Source organism: Hyaloscypha bicolor, assembly GCF_002865645.1.
Source record: "Hyaloscypha bicolor E unplaced genomic scaffold K444scaffold_16, whole genome shotgun sequence".
NCBI classification, from domain to species: Eukaryota; Fungi; Ascomycota; class Leotiomycetes; order Helotiales; family Hyaloscyphaceae; genus Hyaloscypha; species Hyaloscypha bicolor.
The window spans coordinates 872,778-887,453 of record NW_020194518.1 but is presented as its reverse complement, the minus strand read 5'-3'; the positions used below and the strand labels follow the sequence as shown (position 1 = coordinate 887,453).

At 48.3% G+C, this 14,676-nt stretch overlaps 8 protein-coding genes across 8 annotated transcripts; 4 read left to right on the top strand and 4 right to left on the bottom strand.

Moving 5' to 3' along the window:
• The first annotated feature begins 184 nt into the window (after positions 1 to 184).
• Positions 185 to 1,129, top strand: K444DRAFT_607996 (uncharacterized protein). The gene has a single exon (XM_024879285.1). It carries the CDS (start codon positions 634 to 636, stop codon positions 922 to 924), a length of 291 nt encoding a protein of 96 aa, XP_024742332.1. The 5' UTR covers positions 185 to 633; the 3' UTR covers positions 925 to 1,129.
• A 2,861-nt stretch (positions 1,130 to 3,990) lies between these two features.
• On the top strand, positions 3,991 to 4,833 carry K444DRAFT_514007 (lytic polysaccharide monooxygenase; the record flags this gene model as incomplete). Its single annotated transcript, XM_024873529.1, has 1 exon — positions 3,991 to 4,833. A coding segment is annotated over one exon (843 nt), but the record flags the coding sequence as incomplete, so codon positions are not given.
• Positions 4,834 to 5,854: 1,021 nt separating this feature from the next.
• Positions 5,855 to 7,991, bottom strand: K444DRAFT_607994 (thiolase-like protein). Its single transcript, XM_024879284.1, has 3 exons — positions 7,465 to 7,991; positions 6,775 to 7,412; positions 5,855 to 6,726 (listed from the first exon to the last, which is right to left on the bottom strand). Exons 1-3 carry the CDS (start codon positions 7,617 to 7,619, stop codon positions 6,110 to 6,112), a joined length of 1,410 nt encoding a protein of 469 aa, XP_024742330.1. The 5' UTR covers positions 7,620 to 7,991; the 3' UTR covers positions 5,855 to 6,109.
• Positions 7,992 to 8,260: 269 nt separating this feature from the next.
• Positions 8,261 to 8,857, bottom strand: K444DRAFT_607993 (uncharacterized protein). Its single transcript, XM_024879283.1, has one exon. It carries the CDS (start codon positions 8,569 to 8,571, stop codon positions 8,326 to 8,328), a length of 246 nt encoding a protein of 81 aa, XP_024742329.1. The 5' UTR covers positions 8,572 to 8,857; the 3' UTR covers positions 8,261 to 8,325.
• A 216-nt stretch (positions 8,858 to 9,073) lies between these two features.
• K444DRAFT_180082 (uncharacterized protein) lies at positions 9,074 to 9,723 on the top strand. The gene has a single exon (XM_024870809.1). It carries the CDS (start codon positions 9,236 to 9,238, stop codon positions 9,641 to 9,643), a length of 408 nt encoding a protein of 135 aa, XP_024742328.1. The 5' UTR covers positions 9,074 to 9,235; the 3' UTR covers positions 9,644 to 9,723.
• Positions 9,724 to 9,803: 80 nt separating this feature from the next.
• On the bottom strand, positions 9,804 to 10,757 carry K444DRAFT_625005 (uncharacterized protein; the record flags this gene model as incomplete). The annotated part of the gene is made up of 1 exon (XM_024882465.1): positions 9,804 to 10,757. One exon carries the CDS (start codon positions 10,755 to 10,757, stop codon positions 9,804 to 9,806), a length of 954 nt encoding a protein of 317 aa, XP_024742327.1.
• Positions 10,758 to 10,954: 197 nt separating this feature from the next.
• On the bottom strand, positions 10,955 to 12,586 carry K444DRAFT_607990 (Bud-site selection protein; the record flags this gene model as incomplete). The annotated part of the gene is made up of 1 exon (XM_024879282.1): positions 10,955 to 12,586. A coding segment is annotated over exon 1 (1,319 nt), but the record flags the coding sequence as incomplete, so codon positions are not given.
• Positions 12,587 to 13,538: 952 nt separating this feature from the next.
• Positions 13,539 to 14,603, top strand: K444DRAFT_518798 (NAD(P)-binding protein; the record flags this gene model as incomplete). The annotated part of the gene is made up of 3 exons (XM_024873897.1): positions 13,539 to 13,617; positions 13,670 to 14,248; positions 14,404 to 14,603. The coding sequence occupies 3 exons, from the start codon at positions 13,539 to 13,541 to the stop codon at positions 14,601 to 14,603; spliced, it is 858 nt and encodes a 285-aa protein (XP_024742325.1).
• Between the last annotated feature and the right edge of the window lie 73 nt (positions 14,604 to 14,676).

The following is a 14,676-nucleotide window of genomic DNA, read 5'->3' as shown; positions in this document are numbered from 1 at the left end:
GTTAAAACGACACCCGGGGGGGTGTCGTTTTACACATTCCCCGAAAATGGATCAGTCTGTCGAGAACAATATCAACAAAACAGACAATGCAGTCTTTGTGAAGTTTCCGCAAAGCGGATGCTGTCTTCCAATTATGTATGCACTTGCACTCAATACAGCTCAATTGAGCACACCATAAATGCCTCAGGAAATTATAGGAGAACTGCAAGTCGACTAATCCACATCGAACCCCTCGACAAGTTCATACTCAACAAGATTCAATTTTTTCTGTAAGCCAGTACTCATCAAAATCTTATCAAGACGTCTGAACACCCGTCTCAACTAGGACGCATCGACGTCTACTTCGATTACCACCTGGTGTACGAAGACTGCGGTTGCTGGGATTCAAACCGGAAGCACGGAACCTTTCACTCTAACACGAAGAGGGACTGCCACCGCGGAAACCCCCATTACGCGATCAAGCTGGGATGCTGCCCAGATTGAAGGTTGAAGGACTACTCCGGACTAAGAGGCTGGTGCAGGGACGTGGTGATGAAGCTGCCTCCGTGGCCATACCACACCGCCGAGCCCGTGAAACTATCCGACGGACAATAAATGTTGCGGGCGAGTCGCCTGAGCCAGTGGAGAACTGGAATGGTCAGATCTCAGGTCATAATCGCGATTATGAAGGCAGAGGCAGAGAGAAGTAAAGCCTTTTTCCAAAACTTATCTGCGAATTATGCTCCGGAGGGAGAAGACGATGTCCCGCTCGCAGAACCAGCTCTTCTCTTCGGCCCCAATGGGGGAGGATACGACGACGTCCTTGCTCTTACCGAAGACCTTAACTCGGCGAAGTACTTCGATTGCGGTTGCAGTACCGAAGGAGAGGGTCTGAAGATGATCCCCTGTGGACACACGATCCATTATTCGTGCTTCAAGAGTTGATACAAGGACTCTTCGGGGGAAGGAATCCGATGCTCCGCCCGCGAAAGAAGATACGCCACTCTTGAGGCCCAGCAGTGCTCGCTCGCAGAATGTACTGCAGCAGGACAGGGATGACAGCTGCCATAACTAGGAGAAATTAAGATCGTCCTGCGGACAAGCTAGAAATGAATAACTTGTGCCCTAATCATTCGCGAAAATGCAATGGGAGAAGTGAAGCGACATACCTATTTACGATGATTGAGACTGATAGTGTGATAAAATTGCTATTACTCAAAGACGAACCCCCTCCGTCTACAGTGGTTCAAAAGAAGAGGTAATCAGTGATAGTGAAGAGTGTGTAATGGTGGTGGAGTAGGCCAACTCTTTCCGAGTCTTTCGGTGAACGAGGATTGTCGTCAAACGAACAATGAGGTCTTTGATAAACTTGCAAAGCCGGAGGTGCTTGCTTACGCTCCCACGCAGGTCGATGGGAGTTTGACTTCTTGTAATCTAAATGACAAAGAAATGAAAAGTCTGTTCTTCCACAATGCTCTCGTCCATTTAACAGCCAACATGCCTCTTTAAGCAAGAATACTTCAGCAAATCCACCAGCTTGAGACTCGAATCGTCAGCTATCCACTTGTCCGCCACTTTGCACTTTGCACTTGGCTCTGTATCAAAGTATTCAATCCAACCCCTATCAAGAATTTAAATCACTCCCCAAGATGCCTGAATATCAAACTTGGTGGCCGAAGCCGAGGCATACTCATTCCTGCACTCTAACCCACGTTCTCCACGATCAATGTGGTCATGCAAAGCAAACCCTAAGTCATTCAACATTCCACATGGATGCCGGTCAACGAAATAAGCAGCGGCACGTCATGCCGTCACATTCAGCTGAGCGAGTGGAGCAAGAAGCGCACAGCTCCTGCCCCTCCTTGATATCCCTCTGGCTGATCCAGCGCGGTCAGTGCTCAAAGTGCGATTACTATGAACATGTACCCCCGAAACGGAGATCCCTCTTCGATAGGCTGACTGGCAAGAGAGACGCAACGCTTGCCAACCGTTTAGATCACTCGCAGATCCTCTCACCGAAGCGGCGAGAGCAACGAGAGCGTCGTTTGGTCGATTGGAGACGTGAGATTGAATCGCAACGGATCAGACACCAGCAGTTCTTAGCCGATAGTCAAAATCCGAAAGTGAGCTAGCGAAAGGCTGCGTTTGAAGAAGGCTATGTTGCTCTTCGAGCTCAAGAGGAATGAGATAATATCTTACTCGAGGACCGAGTTTTCGTCTACGACGAGGAGGCAAGGTACAGTGTGATACTTTCTCAGCTTGGCCCTGAAGACCAAGGCTTGGCGAAACCGAGGTGCTGCTTTTGCAGTGGGTATTACGATGAGTACTCGTACAATGACGAGTTGAAGGAAATACCGTGCGGACACACGATACTTACTTTCTATTTTCAGAAATTATATTTCAGCACGATACGCAAAAACTTTGAGTGCCCGGCTTGTGACAGAAAGTATAAAGTTCTGATGAAGCCGAAGTTCCCCGTCAACCATGAGGTTCGGAATGTCCGGTTCTTGGACACTGAGAAAAGGTAGGTGCCGACCTGTGAGGAGAGTAGACAGCGTCACAGCGATCATTGCGGCTGTACCGTAATCACTTGGCAACCAGAGAAACCCAACATGCCCTGAAACGATTCAGATATCCAAAATGTGATTTCGTAATCACCTGATCATGTGAATGTGCAATTGTGAATATTGACAGCTTTATGAACTTTGGCTAGGCGCGGAAACTTGTGTATTCTTGTTGTACTGCGACCCACGAATGAAATGTCATCAGACGATGAATAAGGGGGGGTCTCGCTAAAGATTTAGGGGCGATTCAGTGTAAATTAGGCGAAGGTCAGCTGATCCGGCAAGCAGAGATGTTGATTCGCTTTTTGATTCATCTCACCTTCACAATCAAAAAGATTCACTCCATCCAGCACCACTCATTCGCAAAGCCTCCGTCACGAACCCACATCTCCGCACCGATGGATCTTCAGGGGGAGGACACCCGGCAGATGTCGAAAGAAGGTTGTTTCAATGCGGGGCAGTTGGAGATGTAGCCGCTTCAGGGACCGTGTTTCGAGTTCGTCGATTGGCTACGGTTCAACGACATCAATATCTCGACAGTTCCCTTGTCAATGCGCCGCCAATCAATTTATATATTCTGTGATGGCCGTCTGAAGGTTTCAACTATGGGTGAAGGGACGTTCGGACGGCCATCTCAATGAATAGACGTCGCCCCGCTGCTGCGGACTCGTCACCTTTGAAGAGCTCCGCCTTGCCACATCGACGCCTCTCCATCAATCATTCCACAAACACTTTGCTGGATTAGGGGTTGGTTCTGTTTTGCTTTGTGAGAACCCGCCCTTTGGGCACCAGAACAGAGGCTTGTCTGGAGCGACTCCTGAACATACTCCCTTGTTCGTGCAGTCACGCTTTGTCAAGAAGGGGCCCGATTGTTCTTTGATCCGCGGTTCTAAATTTTATGAAAGACTTAAGAAGCCGGGACAGCGCCCGAGGAAATTTATTTAATGTCTCGGCAAAGCGAGCAAGTTGCCATTGTTCTATTCACGCGAAATTCCTTTCAGCGCTATTCACGAAACTTCCGGGTTGTGCTGGGTGCAACAATACATTCTTTGTCTATAAATTTAACGGCGCAACACAATACCCATTGTTTTTGGACTTCTGTATAATACCTTTCAGTCCCATAAAAAGGCCCTCGACTCGACGAGAAACTTTCTTGGAAAAACCAACACGATCCTTCGCACCGGCACACACGGCTACATCACCACACTACCACACTACCACACTACCACACTACCACACTACCACACTACCACACTACCACACTACCACACTACCACACTACCACACTACTACCACACTACCACACTACCACACTACCACACTACCACACTACCACACTACCACACTACCACACTACCACACTACCACACTACCACACTACAACACTACCACAATACCACATACAACACCCCACTACTCAGCAGGACTGATTGCCAACTACATCACGATGACTTACATCAAGCTACCCCCGATTCTGGCTTTCGTGGCCTTGGTTCGTGGACATATGGAGATGTCGTTCCCGCCTCCTTTTCGCAGCAAGGTCAATCCCTTTGCCAACCCCTCGACTGTTGACTACTCGATGACTGCTCCGCTCTCTGGAGCGGCTGGCTTTCCTTGCAAAGGTTACCAGTCTGATCTGGGAACTCCCGCCGGCGCTTCTGTGGTGACTTGGAACCAAGGTGCAGCCGTCAATATCTCTATCGCGGGCTCAGCTAGCCACGGCGGTGGTTCTTGCCAAGTTTCACTCTCCTACGACTCTGGCAAAACCTTCAAAGTCATCCATTCCTTCATTGGCGGATGTCCATTGACCCCAACCTGGAATTTCAACATCCCGAGCGATGCCACTCCAGGGCCAGCCTTATTTGCATGGACCTGGTACAACGAAATTGGCAATCGCGAAATCTACATGAATTGTGCGTCAATCACCATCGGAGGAGGAACCAAAAGAGCGAGCACGGTCGCCTTTTCTTCTCGACCTGACATCTTCAAGGCAAATATCGGAAATGGCTGCACGACCATCGAAGGGCAAGACGTTGTCTTCCCAGATCCAGGACCAGATGTCACAGGAACCTCCGCCAAATCCGGCACTGGTTTCACTGGAAACTGTGGCGGATCATCATCTGGCGCCGCCTCTGGCTCAGCTGGCGGAGGTTCTTCTGCGGCATCTTCACCTACACCGCAGGCCCCAGTTGCCAGTCCCTCCCCAGTAGTTTCCAGCGTCTCCGCGCCTCCTGCTCCTTCTGCTTCTCCTTCTAATTCTAGTAGCAGCATTGGCAGCACTTACACTGTGGTGGCCGGAGATTATATGGCTGCGATTGCGCAAAGCAAGGGGGTTACCCTGGCGGCTCTAGAGGCTGCGAACCCCCAGGTGACGGGCCCTGCATTCCAGATCAATGTCGGGGATGTTCTGCAAATCCCAGGCAGCGGCTCAGCTCCCACCTCATCCCTCACCATCATCCCAGTTACTACTTCGGCATCGGCATCCAATTTTCTCGCCTCGAATTCATCAAGCGCGAGCACTCCAGACGCCAGCCCAGGCACAGGCAGTGAATCAACTCCAGCTGCAGGCGGCATAGTTACCGTGACGGTCACTGTGGCCCCAGCGGCCAAAATCACCGGCTTAGAAACAACAGCTTCTACTCCTCTCGCCAGCACATCAAGCGCTGGAGCTGGAGCTGGTGGAACTTATAACCGAGCGCGCAAGGCTCGAGTTCGAGCATTCGTCGCATGAAGGAACAGAGAGAATTGAGGAGGCACGGGGCGGGAGATTGTACATACATAACTCCAGACCACTGAGTCCAACACTCTAATGGCTCTGACGATTCGATTCTTGATGGAGACCTTTAGATGATTACATAGATACCGTCAGAAATGAGACAACGACACCTCAAAATTTTATTTGAACATGACTTTGTGTGGTGAGAATGTGACGTTATGCCTACGAACTATGATCAGAGCAACAGTGAATGGACTTGGAGAGTACTCGAACTGGTCAAACTAAAGTGATGTGGCAGTGTGCTCGTGACTTTAGGAGAATGCATGCCACGTATGATCAGAGCAGAAAATGGTGCCCGACATGGTAAATATTAACAATTCAAACAGCACAAGTCTTGACAAATAAGAGTGCAAGTCTCCCGTGGCAGAGGTTACCTCAACCCCACTTGGCTGGATACTTAGACATCTTTAATCTTTGTATCGGGTGGCCTTTCAGTAATCTCCAAGGCAAAGATTCCGAAGCCATGCTTCCAGAGATTCGAAATAAGGGCACAGGATAACTTGGCTTCTGGAGCGCAAAGAGTGAGTGAGATTGTGTGGAGTTTTGGTGTTCATATTCTTTGGTCTATTACGCAATGGATACGACGCTAACTGCTCGATTCAAACTCCATCAACTCCATCCTGTCTAGAACGCCGTGAGTTTCCAATGTCTCGTCTCGACCGATGTTAATATGTCTAATGCATAGCTTCTGACATGATCCAGCATATCGTGTCCGCTTCCATCTGTTTCCTAAAGATCACCAAATCCAGATCTCAACCGACTCCATACAGAGCCGTCTTGATATCTCCAATTAATCCAGCTCAACACCGTTCAACGCCTCGCTCAAGCTGTCGCCTTGCTCTGGAATCTCAGGATGCACTGCGTTCAGTTTCTCACCGAGCTCTTCTCCTTGCGCCTTTAAGTCCTTGACCTCAGTCTCTAAATCCTCGCCCTCGCCGTCACTCCTGCTTCCTTCGCTCTCGGTCTCTGGTGGCGTGACATCTCCGGTGGTGACCAGAGTTCTCTTCGCGTGGTTCATATTCCTTTTCAGCATGCACATCTCGATAGCAATCCCAGGTCCAAAAGCACACCCCACGATAAAATCTTTGACCTTCCCACCAGGCGCCAACTCATCCATGTCTTTTTGTCGTAACCTGTCCATCACGGAGATAATTGTCGCCGAGGAGGAATTCCCATGATTAATGTAAGTATCGTACGAAGCTCGCATATGCTCCGCAGAAATGTTCATCGCCTTCTCAACGCCAGAAAGAATGGTCGCTCCGCCTGGATGCAGCGCCCAATCGAAATCTGCAGCATTTTGGTAGTCTGGAGGCAGGTTTGGTAATGTAGAAAGGAGGTCATTGAAAGTAGGCGCCACAACTGAGCCTGCAAGTTTCGGAACTCGAGGCGAGAGGACGACTTTCCAACCTATGTAGCTCGTCAGCGGTGGTTTCAACTTTTCCAAGAGACGCATACCGAGGGGATCCACGTCAAAACCCAGATCTTCTTCCGTATCAGGAATAATCCTATGGTCCCAGCCGAGCAACTCATAAACCGGCTCCGCACCCTTGGCTCCAACGTTGTTACTCAAAACCAACGCGCTCGCGCAGTCGCTGAACAACGTTACACCGATCCTCGTCTGCTGTAACTCGTTTACACTGTCCAATTCGCTCCTCACCAGCAAACTACTTATTTCCAACGCCACGACCAGAACTCTCGCTTTCCTGCCACGAAAACTGCTTCCGAGCGCCAGATTCGCCGCCGTCCTCAAACTCGCAAGACCGCCGCTGCATCCAATTCCGTGCAGCAGAACCTTCTCTACTGGCTGTGTCATCCCCAATTGCTTGCAGACGTAATGGTCAAAGCCCGGATTCGCACTATTCGTACAAGTTGTCGAAACTACATGTGTGATATCGAGAGGGGAGAGCTGGGCTTCGTGGAGCGCTTTTCGAGCGGCGGTAACTGCGAGTGCAACGCCGTCTTTCAGGAATACGTTGCATAGTTCGGCGATTGTGGGCGCGCGGTCCATATTCGCCAGCGGGTGGTCGACCGTCCCAATTGCTGAGCGCGAGTCGATTCCCGTATATTGGTTGATCATCAGGATCTTGTCCATTCTGGAAATGGTGTTAGAGTTGTGCTGGGAGCGGGGGAGATTTGGGCACAAACGCTGGGCTGTTGGGGTAGTGACGCGACACAAGAGTGTTCAGACATGCTGGATCAAGCTGATGCGGAGGATATTCTGTTCCCAGGCCAGTGATTGAGAGATTGAGGTCCCCAAACTGATTGCTTATCGCATTCTGCGTATCTCTGGACGGAGACATGGCGGCGGTTCTGTGTTGGGGGTTGAAGTTCAATTGGGTATTTTGAAGCTGTACGGGTAGCGACAGACTGTGTCTGAGGTGTGTGAAGCGGTGACCATAGCAGTTGGTGATAATACCAGGCAGAGCGGGGCTTGCGATGCCGAGGTCTCAGTGGTGGCGGCGCAATGCAAGAGGGTCCACGACGGGAAGACCAAGTTCCTTAACCTTCAAGGGAGATCAACCTTGGGGGGCCGTTGTGAAGGCGGGCGAGTGTGAGGGTCGATTACAAAAGCAACGAGGGGAGTCAGGAACAGAGCCAATGAAAGGAGAGAAGTATCTCAAGTTCGATGTCATACAACGTAATATGACGTTTGCTGCTTTGGCGGCGGATTCCAATTATTCCATCATGCCAAACAAGTCCCCTTCCAAATCCTCAACAAAAATAATGGCAGCTGCTTCGAATGTCATACTCCACGAAGTCGATTCGAGAGATGTAACTCGCCCTTGACCGATCCTCGATTGCAGGGATCTTTTGCTGCACGATATGTTTAGACTAACCAGAACCCGGTTAGATCTTGCCAGGCGAGCCCTGTCAGCCAGGGGAACTTGCGTCATGACTTTAATTTTGGCACGTGAGAACCCAAAAGAGTTATTGCTGATTTATTTGGAACGAAAGTTACGTTCTTTTCATCCGATATTGTGGTTGGATCAACCAAGAGGCTTCGGCTCAGTTTTTTTGTCTCAACTTGTAAGTGAAGACAGCAACCAGGTAATCTTCCTCTGGCACCTCTCGCAATAGCACAAATCCCACGCTTTCATAGAATGCTCTCAGCTTCTTGTTGCCCGCAAAGCAATCCAGTAGCATAACCCCTTCACTCTCCTGGCCCATCTTCTCGAGCACCTCCTCAAGAAGATTTTTCCCAAGCCAGTTCCCTGGGAGTCGGGCTCGATCATCATAGCATGTAGAACCCATTTCTTTCCAAGCATCACTTCCATCTCTTCTCCACTGAGTGCGTAATTGTTCGAATATTCATCGATCAACCCGGTGGCTATATTTATGAGCCTATCGTGCTGCAGAATTCCGAAAATAAAACAACGCCCATTCTGGATGGAGCTTTCAACAGACTGGAGTGCTAACGGATCGAAGACTTGGGCGCTTCCTTTGGACGTCAGGTCGGCTTGAACACGAGCTGAAAGATCGACTACCCATTTAGCGTCATCTCTGGTTGCCCGCCGGGTTTGATGTGATGAAGATAGAGCCATTATTGTTGGAGTTGAGTGAAGTGTACGAAGGCGCACAGATTCGAAAACCATCCAGTTTTAGTGGGATGAGGAACCCAAAATCTCACACTTTTTAAAAATTGCGCATCGCAATGCGGCCACGTCCAAATACTTTAAACTAAGCTCTAGGCGAAAGAGAAGAAGCTCAAGTATTTTCCCTTTGTGTTTTAGTGATTCTAAAATTTTAGGGAGTTTTATTGCGATTTTTAAAGTCGAGCGAGGAGATTTTTAAGGATCTCGCTTAGAGAAATGGTAACGAGGAATTGGGGAGAGCGTCTTCAAGGATCATCGCTCTGAACACAACATCCTCTTCATTTCACCTCTCACCTCATCTCACCCCACAACATTAGCTCACCATGCCACATCTTCCACCAACTCTTCCCTTCTGGCTCCACTTCCTCATCGAGCTCCCAGCCTCCATGAACTTCTTCCTCAATCCTTCTGAACAGCTCTCATCGCCAGCACCACAAGCTCACCCAATCCTCAAACAGTATGCAGTGCTGCTTTTCGTCACAACCCTTATCGCATTGATATTTGCTCTTCGTCCGATCGATGGGACGAGTAGGAATGTGGCTGGAGCTTTGTCGGTTTATCACCTTGCGCCTTTGATGAGAGCTGGGAGCAGGATTGTGGAAGGAAGCGGGGAGTATGGGAAGGGACTTGGAGGGCCGATACTTCACTTGGTTGTGCATTTGCTTTGCTTTGTAGGGCTGCTGTGGGTTTTTTTGAGGCCAAGGGGGATTAAAAGCGTTAAAAGCGGATGATGAAGGTAGCAATGCTATCAATTGCTCGGCTTGTGCATTCAGCTGACATAACTCGCTGTTGACCCGCTGTTAGCTACAATAAACCGAGACTTCCCTCTTCCTTTCAAATCACCAGATTGCCAATTTCAACTGCTGCATCACCACCTTATAATTGTCTTGCTCAACAACCCGAGCATCCGTTACACTTGTCATCAGCACAATACAAGCAACCGCCCTCAGGCTCGAACACCACTCCATTCCGCATTGCCTGCCATCGCGAGTCCCTGTCGAGTCTTCTCTGCCCTTGCCACACCTTTTTATCTTCTTGCCTTAAATAATGTTCCCACTCCTTGAGCCATTCGTTCCAAGTGCGTTCATACGAAGAGCCGATTCTCCTCGCAAATTTGTGCCAAATCACTTCCCGCACAGGCACCTTCTTATTCTCCCACTCTCTCAAACCTAGGATAGCACTATCTCTCGGTCTGCTTAGTCGAACTGCGCGCCATATTTCCTTGGTGTTCGCTCTAGACAAAGCCAATTCCGCCTCCCTCCTTGGACCCTGAACTGTCTGTGGGAAAAAATCATCCTCGTTGAAGCCTGAGGTGCCACCGTCTGCCCCTACGAGTAGTTGAACCATTCCCTGTCCTGCCTCCGTACTTGCGCTTGAAACGTGCATTTCGATATAAACGTGCATTATATCCTCTATTATTGGAACCTCGAACGTTTGTTTCCCTTTTCGAGTTGTAAGTTTACATAGCTGAAAATCGTGTCTGTGGTCAGGCGTGGTGGGAGAGGGCTGAGGATCGGGTCCTTGGACAAGAAGAGTGTGAGAGGACCGAGAATCAGGTCCTGGGATGGATCCGGAAGGCTCGGTTTTGTTGTGGAGTCGGGCAGCTATCTCTCGAAGCATGTAATGAATGAGCGTTACATCAAGAGATGCGATGCGAAGTAGGTCGTGAATGGCCGTTACATCGCGAGATGTAATACAGGGGAAGTGGAAAATGTGTGCGTCGACAGGTATGGTGGAAGAGGGTTGAGGACCAGGTCCTTGGGGAGGATTCGTGTGAGGGGATTGACGATCAGGTCCTTGGGTGGAATTGGCAGGTCTGGTTCTGATGTTGCGCTGAACAGCCATCTTTGGAAGCGATTCTTGACCGATTTGCTCTGGCAATCGGTGGGATGAGCCAGATCGAATGAACTTGTATGAATTCTTAAAGAAAGTTTTGATGTGTAGTAGTGTGTGGAATAATGAAACGATGTGATATCTGCAAGAATTGGATGACTGTTGACGGTTGATGATGATTTGAAAGTAGGAAGAACGTGAAAGTCCGGAAGAAGGATAAATGAGAGCCAGAACCCGGATAAGAAGGAAGGAACTTTCATGGCTTGGGCGGAAGCAAAGTGGAAAGAACGAATGATCATCGCACTGACAAGCCTGGCAAACCACAATATAAAAGCGATGCTTCGAGAAGAAGCAAATTTAAAATTTGATGACTTATTGCAGTAAACTCCGTGGGTATACCAAAACAACAATTCAGTCAAAAGTGACCCTCTTCCCTTGAAATGTAGCCGTCTTCTTAGCTTCCTTTGCCTTCTTAGCTGCCTGCCAGCTGGGATGCAAGACACCAGCATCATCCTTCCTTCCCATTCCTCTTTTTTTCGGCTCTACTGCAATGGCATTTTCACCCGTTGCTCGATCATAACTCCTCGTTCGTCCACTTTCCCTCCCACCTCTGCCGCCCCTCCCACTGAAACTACCTCGCCCACTAGAAGACTCTTTAGCACCTCTTTTCGGATCCCAGCCATCATCCTTCCCTCTCCCAACTGGACCTTTGCCAGTCTTGATATGATTCGCTTTCTCTCCATACTTCTTCTCCCATATTGCTCGCCGCGCCGTTTGACCAGGTCTATTTTTCTTGATAGGGGCGGCATCCTCAATGTCTGATGCAGAGGATTCGGACCCAGACCAATATCCGCCGATCAGAGTGGGGAGGAATGTTGAAAGGCCTGGTTTTGTGGTTAGAACGGCTTTGGCCTTGGATGGTTTGGAAATTTTCTTCTGTTCTGGCTCTGGAGAAGAGGACAACGATGGCGATGCGGATTGTGACGGCGTAGGAGATGCAGAGGGTGTTGGCGAAAGCGAGAGTGACACACGTTTAGCTGTTTGAGGCGGGCGGTTGCGGGTGTACCTTTGTTCGTCGAAGCTCTCCTCATCCGATGAACCACCAAGCAAGGCATCATATCGAGCGAGCTCCTCTTCATCCATTGACTCGTCTTCGACCCCCCCTTTTTCCTCATGTTTATCCTCGTCGTCCTCACGAGAGTCAAAGCCTTCCCAAGAAAGCCCGTCATCCCCACTCCCAGAATCTTCTTTCTGACCGGTATCCACATCACCCATTATTGCTGATGCACTCAATCCTCCCTTCTTCAATACGCCCTTGACCTCGACCTTCTTCGCCCCCTTCTCTTTCTTCGCAGGTGCCGGTATTCCCATCGCAATATACATCCCATTGATATTCTGATCCATTGCATCCTTGACTGGCTTCATGCTGTACATCCCGCTCGTAACATTCCTCAATGCTGTGAGCATTGCCTCGTCCCCTTCAGGTTTCGGTAGCTCCATCTTCAATTCATTCGGTAGATTTTCGCTCTCAGCAAAGGCCTTAATCTTCAACAGCGACTTGTGCAGATGCGTATTCGTCAATTTCCCTAGGTCAAGCCTTTTCAATGCTTCAATCTCCCGATTGATTCTCGCAATTGCTTCGCTTTCTCCATTGGTCGTTGCGAGCTTGAGGCGCTTTCCAAGCTTTTGACGCTCGAAGCCTTTCGCGGTTTTGAGCGCCCGGTGAAGCTGTCTTCGAGCTTTTGTTAGGGCGTCTTGCACATCTTGCATCCGCATATTCTGTACGCGGTTGCCATCATCATATGTAGAGCGTTTCCGTTTCGGCATTGTGGAGGTGGATGATGTTGTTGTACAGAGCAGTTCGAAAAGTTCGGCCTCGCGAATCGTCAAATTTTAGGCGGTGAAGTCACTCAAAGAGGCGCTGGGACGTGAACACCAAAAATCTAGCATTCTCTTCAAATTTAATTTAATTTACTTTCTAAGGAATTAATAGAATTCAGTGCTTTCCTTATTTCCTGATAGCACTAATTAAGGTCTATTTAATTATAAACTTTTTATAAAATCTAAGTTAGTGATAGTTCTTTAAATTAAAAAAGTTAAAAAGTTAAAATTTTATTACCTGAAGGTAAGCTCAAGAAAGCCTAGAAATTTAGCAAACAAGTCCCTAAAACTAGATATGCGAGCCCTATAAGCCCCTAATTGATAAGGCTTTATAAGGCTTAAAAACTAGAACTTGATTTATTAGTATATAAACTTCTTTAAATTAAATTTCTATTTTAAGAAACCATTTTATTAAAAGTTAAGAAGCACGTAATTATATTATAAGCCTTATAATATACCGTATAAATTGGTGAGAGTGGGTTTGAATCTAACCGAAAACAGCTGGCGGTGTAAAGCCTAAAGTGCACTGAAGTTATATTTTGCTTGGCAGAAACAACGTTTCCGCTCGCTTAATTAAGTTAGATCCAAACCCACTCTTCCCAATTTATACGGTACTAGCTTATACTCATATTAAAAAAAACTAACTTAAGGTCTTTAAAGAGCAAAATTAGCTAATTACAAGTCGTCAACACCCTAGCCCCCAATCGCCACCCGCAGGCGGGGCCCCCGGTCGTTTTACATTTTCCCTCAAGGGCGGCAGAATCGCTCAATACGGAAAGTGGGATAGTGGGATGGGGTGACATCTTTGGAGACGGAGTTTAAAATGGGTTTTCAAATTGCTTGCACCTGAAGAGATTTAAAAATAAGTCTGTCCCAATTGACTTATATTTACCTGAGATTGGAGTATCCGGAATGGCGACCACGTCCATACAAGCATCAAATCTCTTCAATGTAGACGGCCTTGTTGCGGTAATCACAGGAGGAGGATCAGGTACGACTTTCAAGAGGAGCGGGATCTGAAATCTTATACTAATGGCATGGAGGAATTGGTCTGATGATGGCCCGGGCCTTGGCCTTGAATGGAGCTCTCAAAGTCTACATTGTCGGCCGACGAAAAGAAGTCCTTGAAAAAGCCTCGAAATCTGTCTCAACCAACAATATAATACCTCTCGTTGGAGACGTCACCTCAAAAGAAGCTCTCGCCTCCATTGTCTCGCAAATTGCTTCTGAGGTAGGGTATATCAATGTTTTGATTGCCAATTCAGGAACCCTCGGTCCACAACCAGCCCAGAAAATCACCAGCGAGTCCACGGCTGCGGATTACCAAAAAGCTTGGGGAGAAACAAGCTTTGAAGACTTTGCGGATACATTCAAGCTGAACACAGTGGCAGTGTGGTTCACAATCGTTAGTTTCTTAGGACTGTTAGATGCTGGGAATAAGAAAGGAAACCTGGAGCAGAAGAGTCAGGTTATTACTACCAGCAGTATTGGAAGTTTCAACAGAAACGTGCCTGGAGGGTTCGCGTATGGACAGAGCAAGGCAGCTACAACACATATGATGAAGCAGCTGGCGACAAATCTGGCACCGCTCGGGATTCGATCGAACATTCTCGCCCCCGGATGTAAGTTCTCTTTTCAGATAAATTGTTGTATTGGACTTCAAAAGTTTCGGGACACATCGAGAAAGTTTACTCTGGGGCAGGATTCTTTATGTGATATTGAATCGATTTCTACCTTTATTCTGAACCTGCTTGCTCATTAAATCTGACATGAACAGTATTCCCATCAAAGCTTGCTGCAGGAATCATTGGGGATGGAGTTTTCTCCAGGTCCCAGATCCCCTTAGAGAGAGTTGGAACAGAAGAAGATATGGCGGGGTGTATCATATTCCTTACCAGCCGAGCAGGTGCATATCTCACGGGGAATGTCATGCTCATTGATGGGGGGAGGTTGAGTATGGTGCCGGCTACATATTGAAAGATTTGCTCGGATGAAGAGTGTTTCGGGTTCTAAACAAAGGAAAGTCACCAGAAAGAGACAATTAGAATGT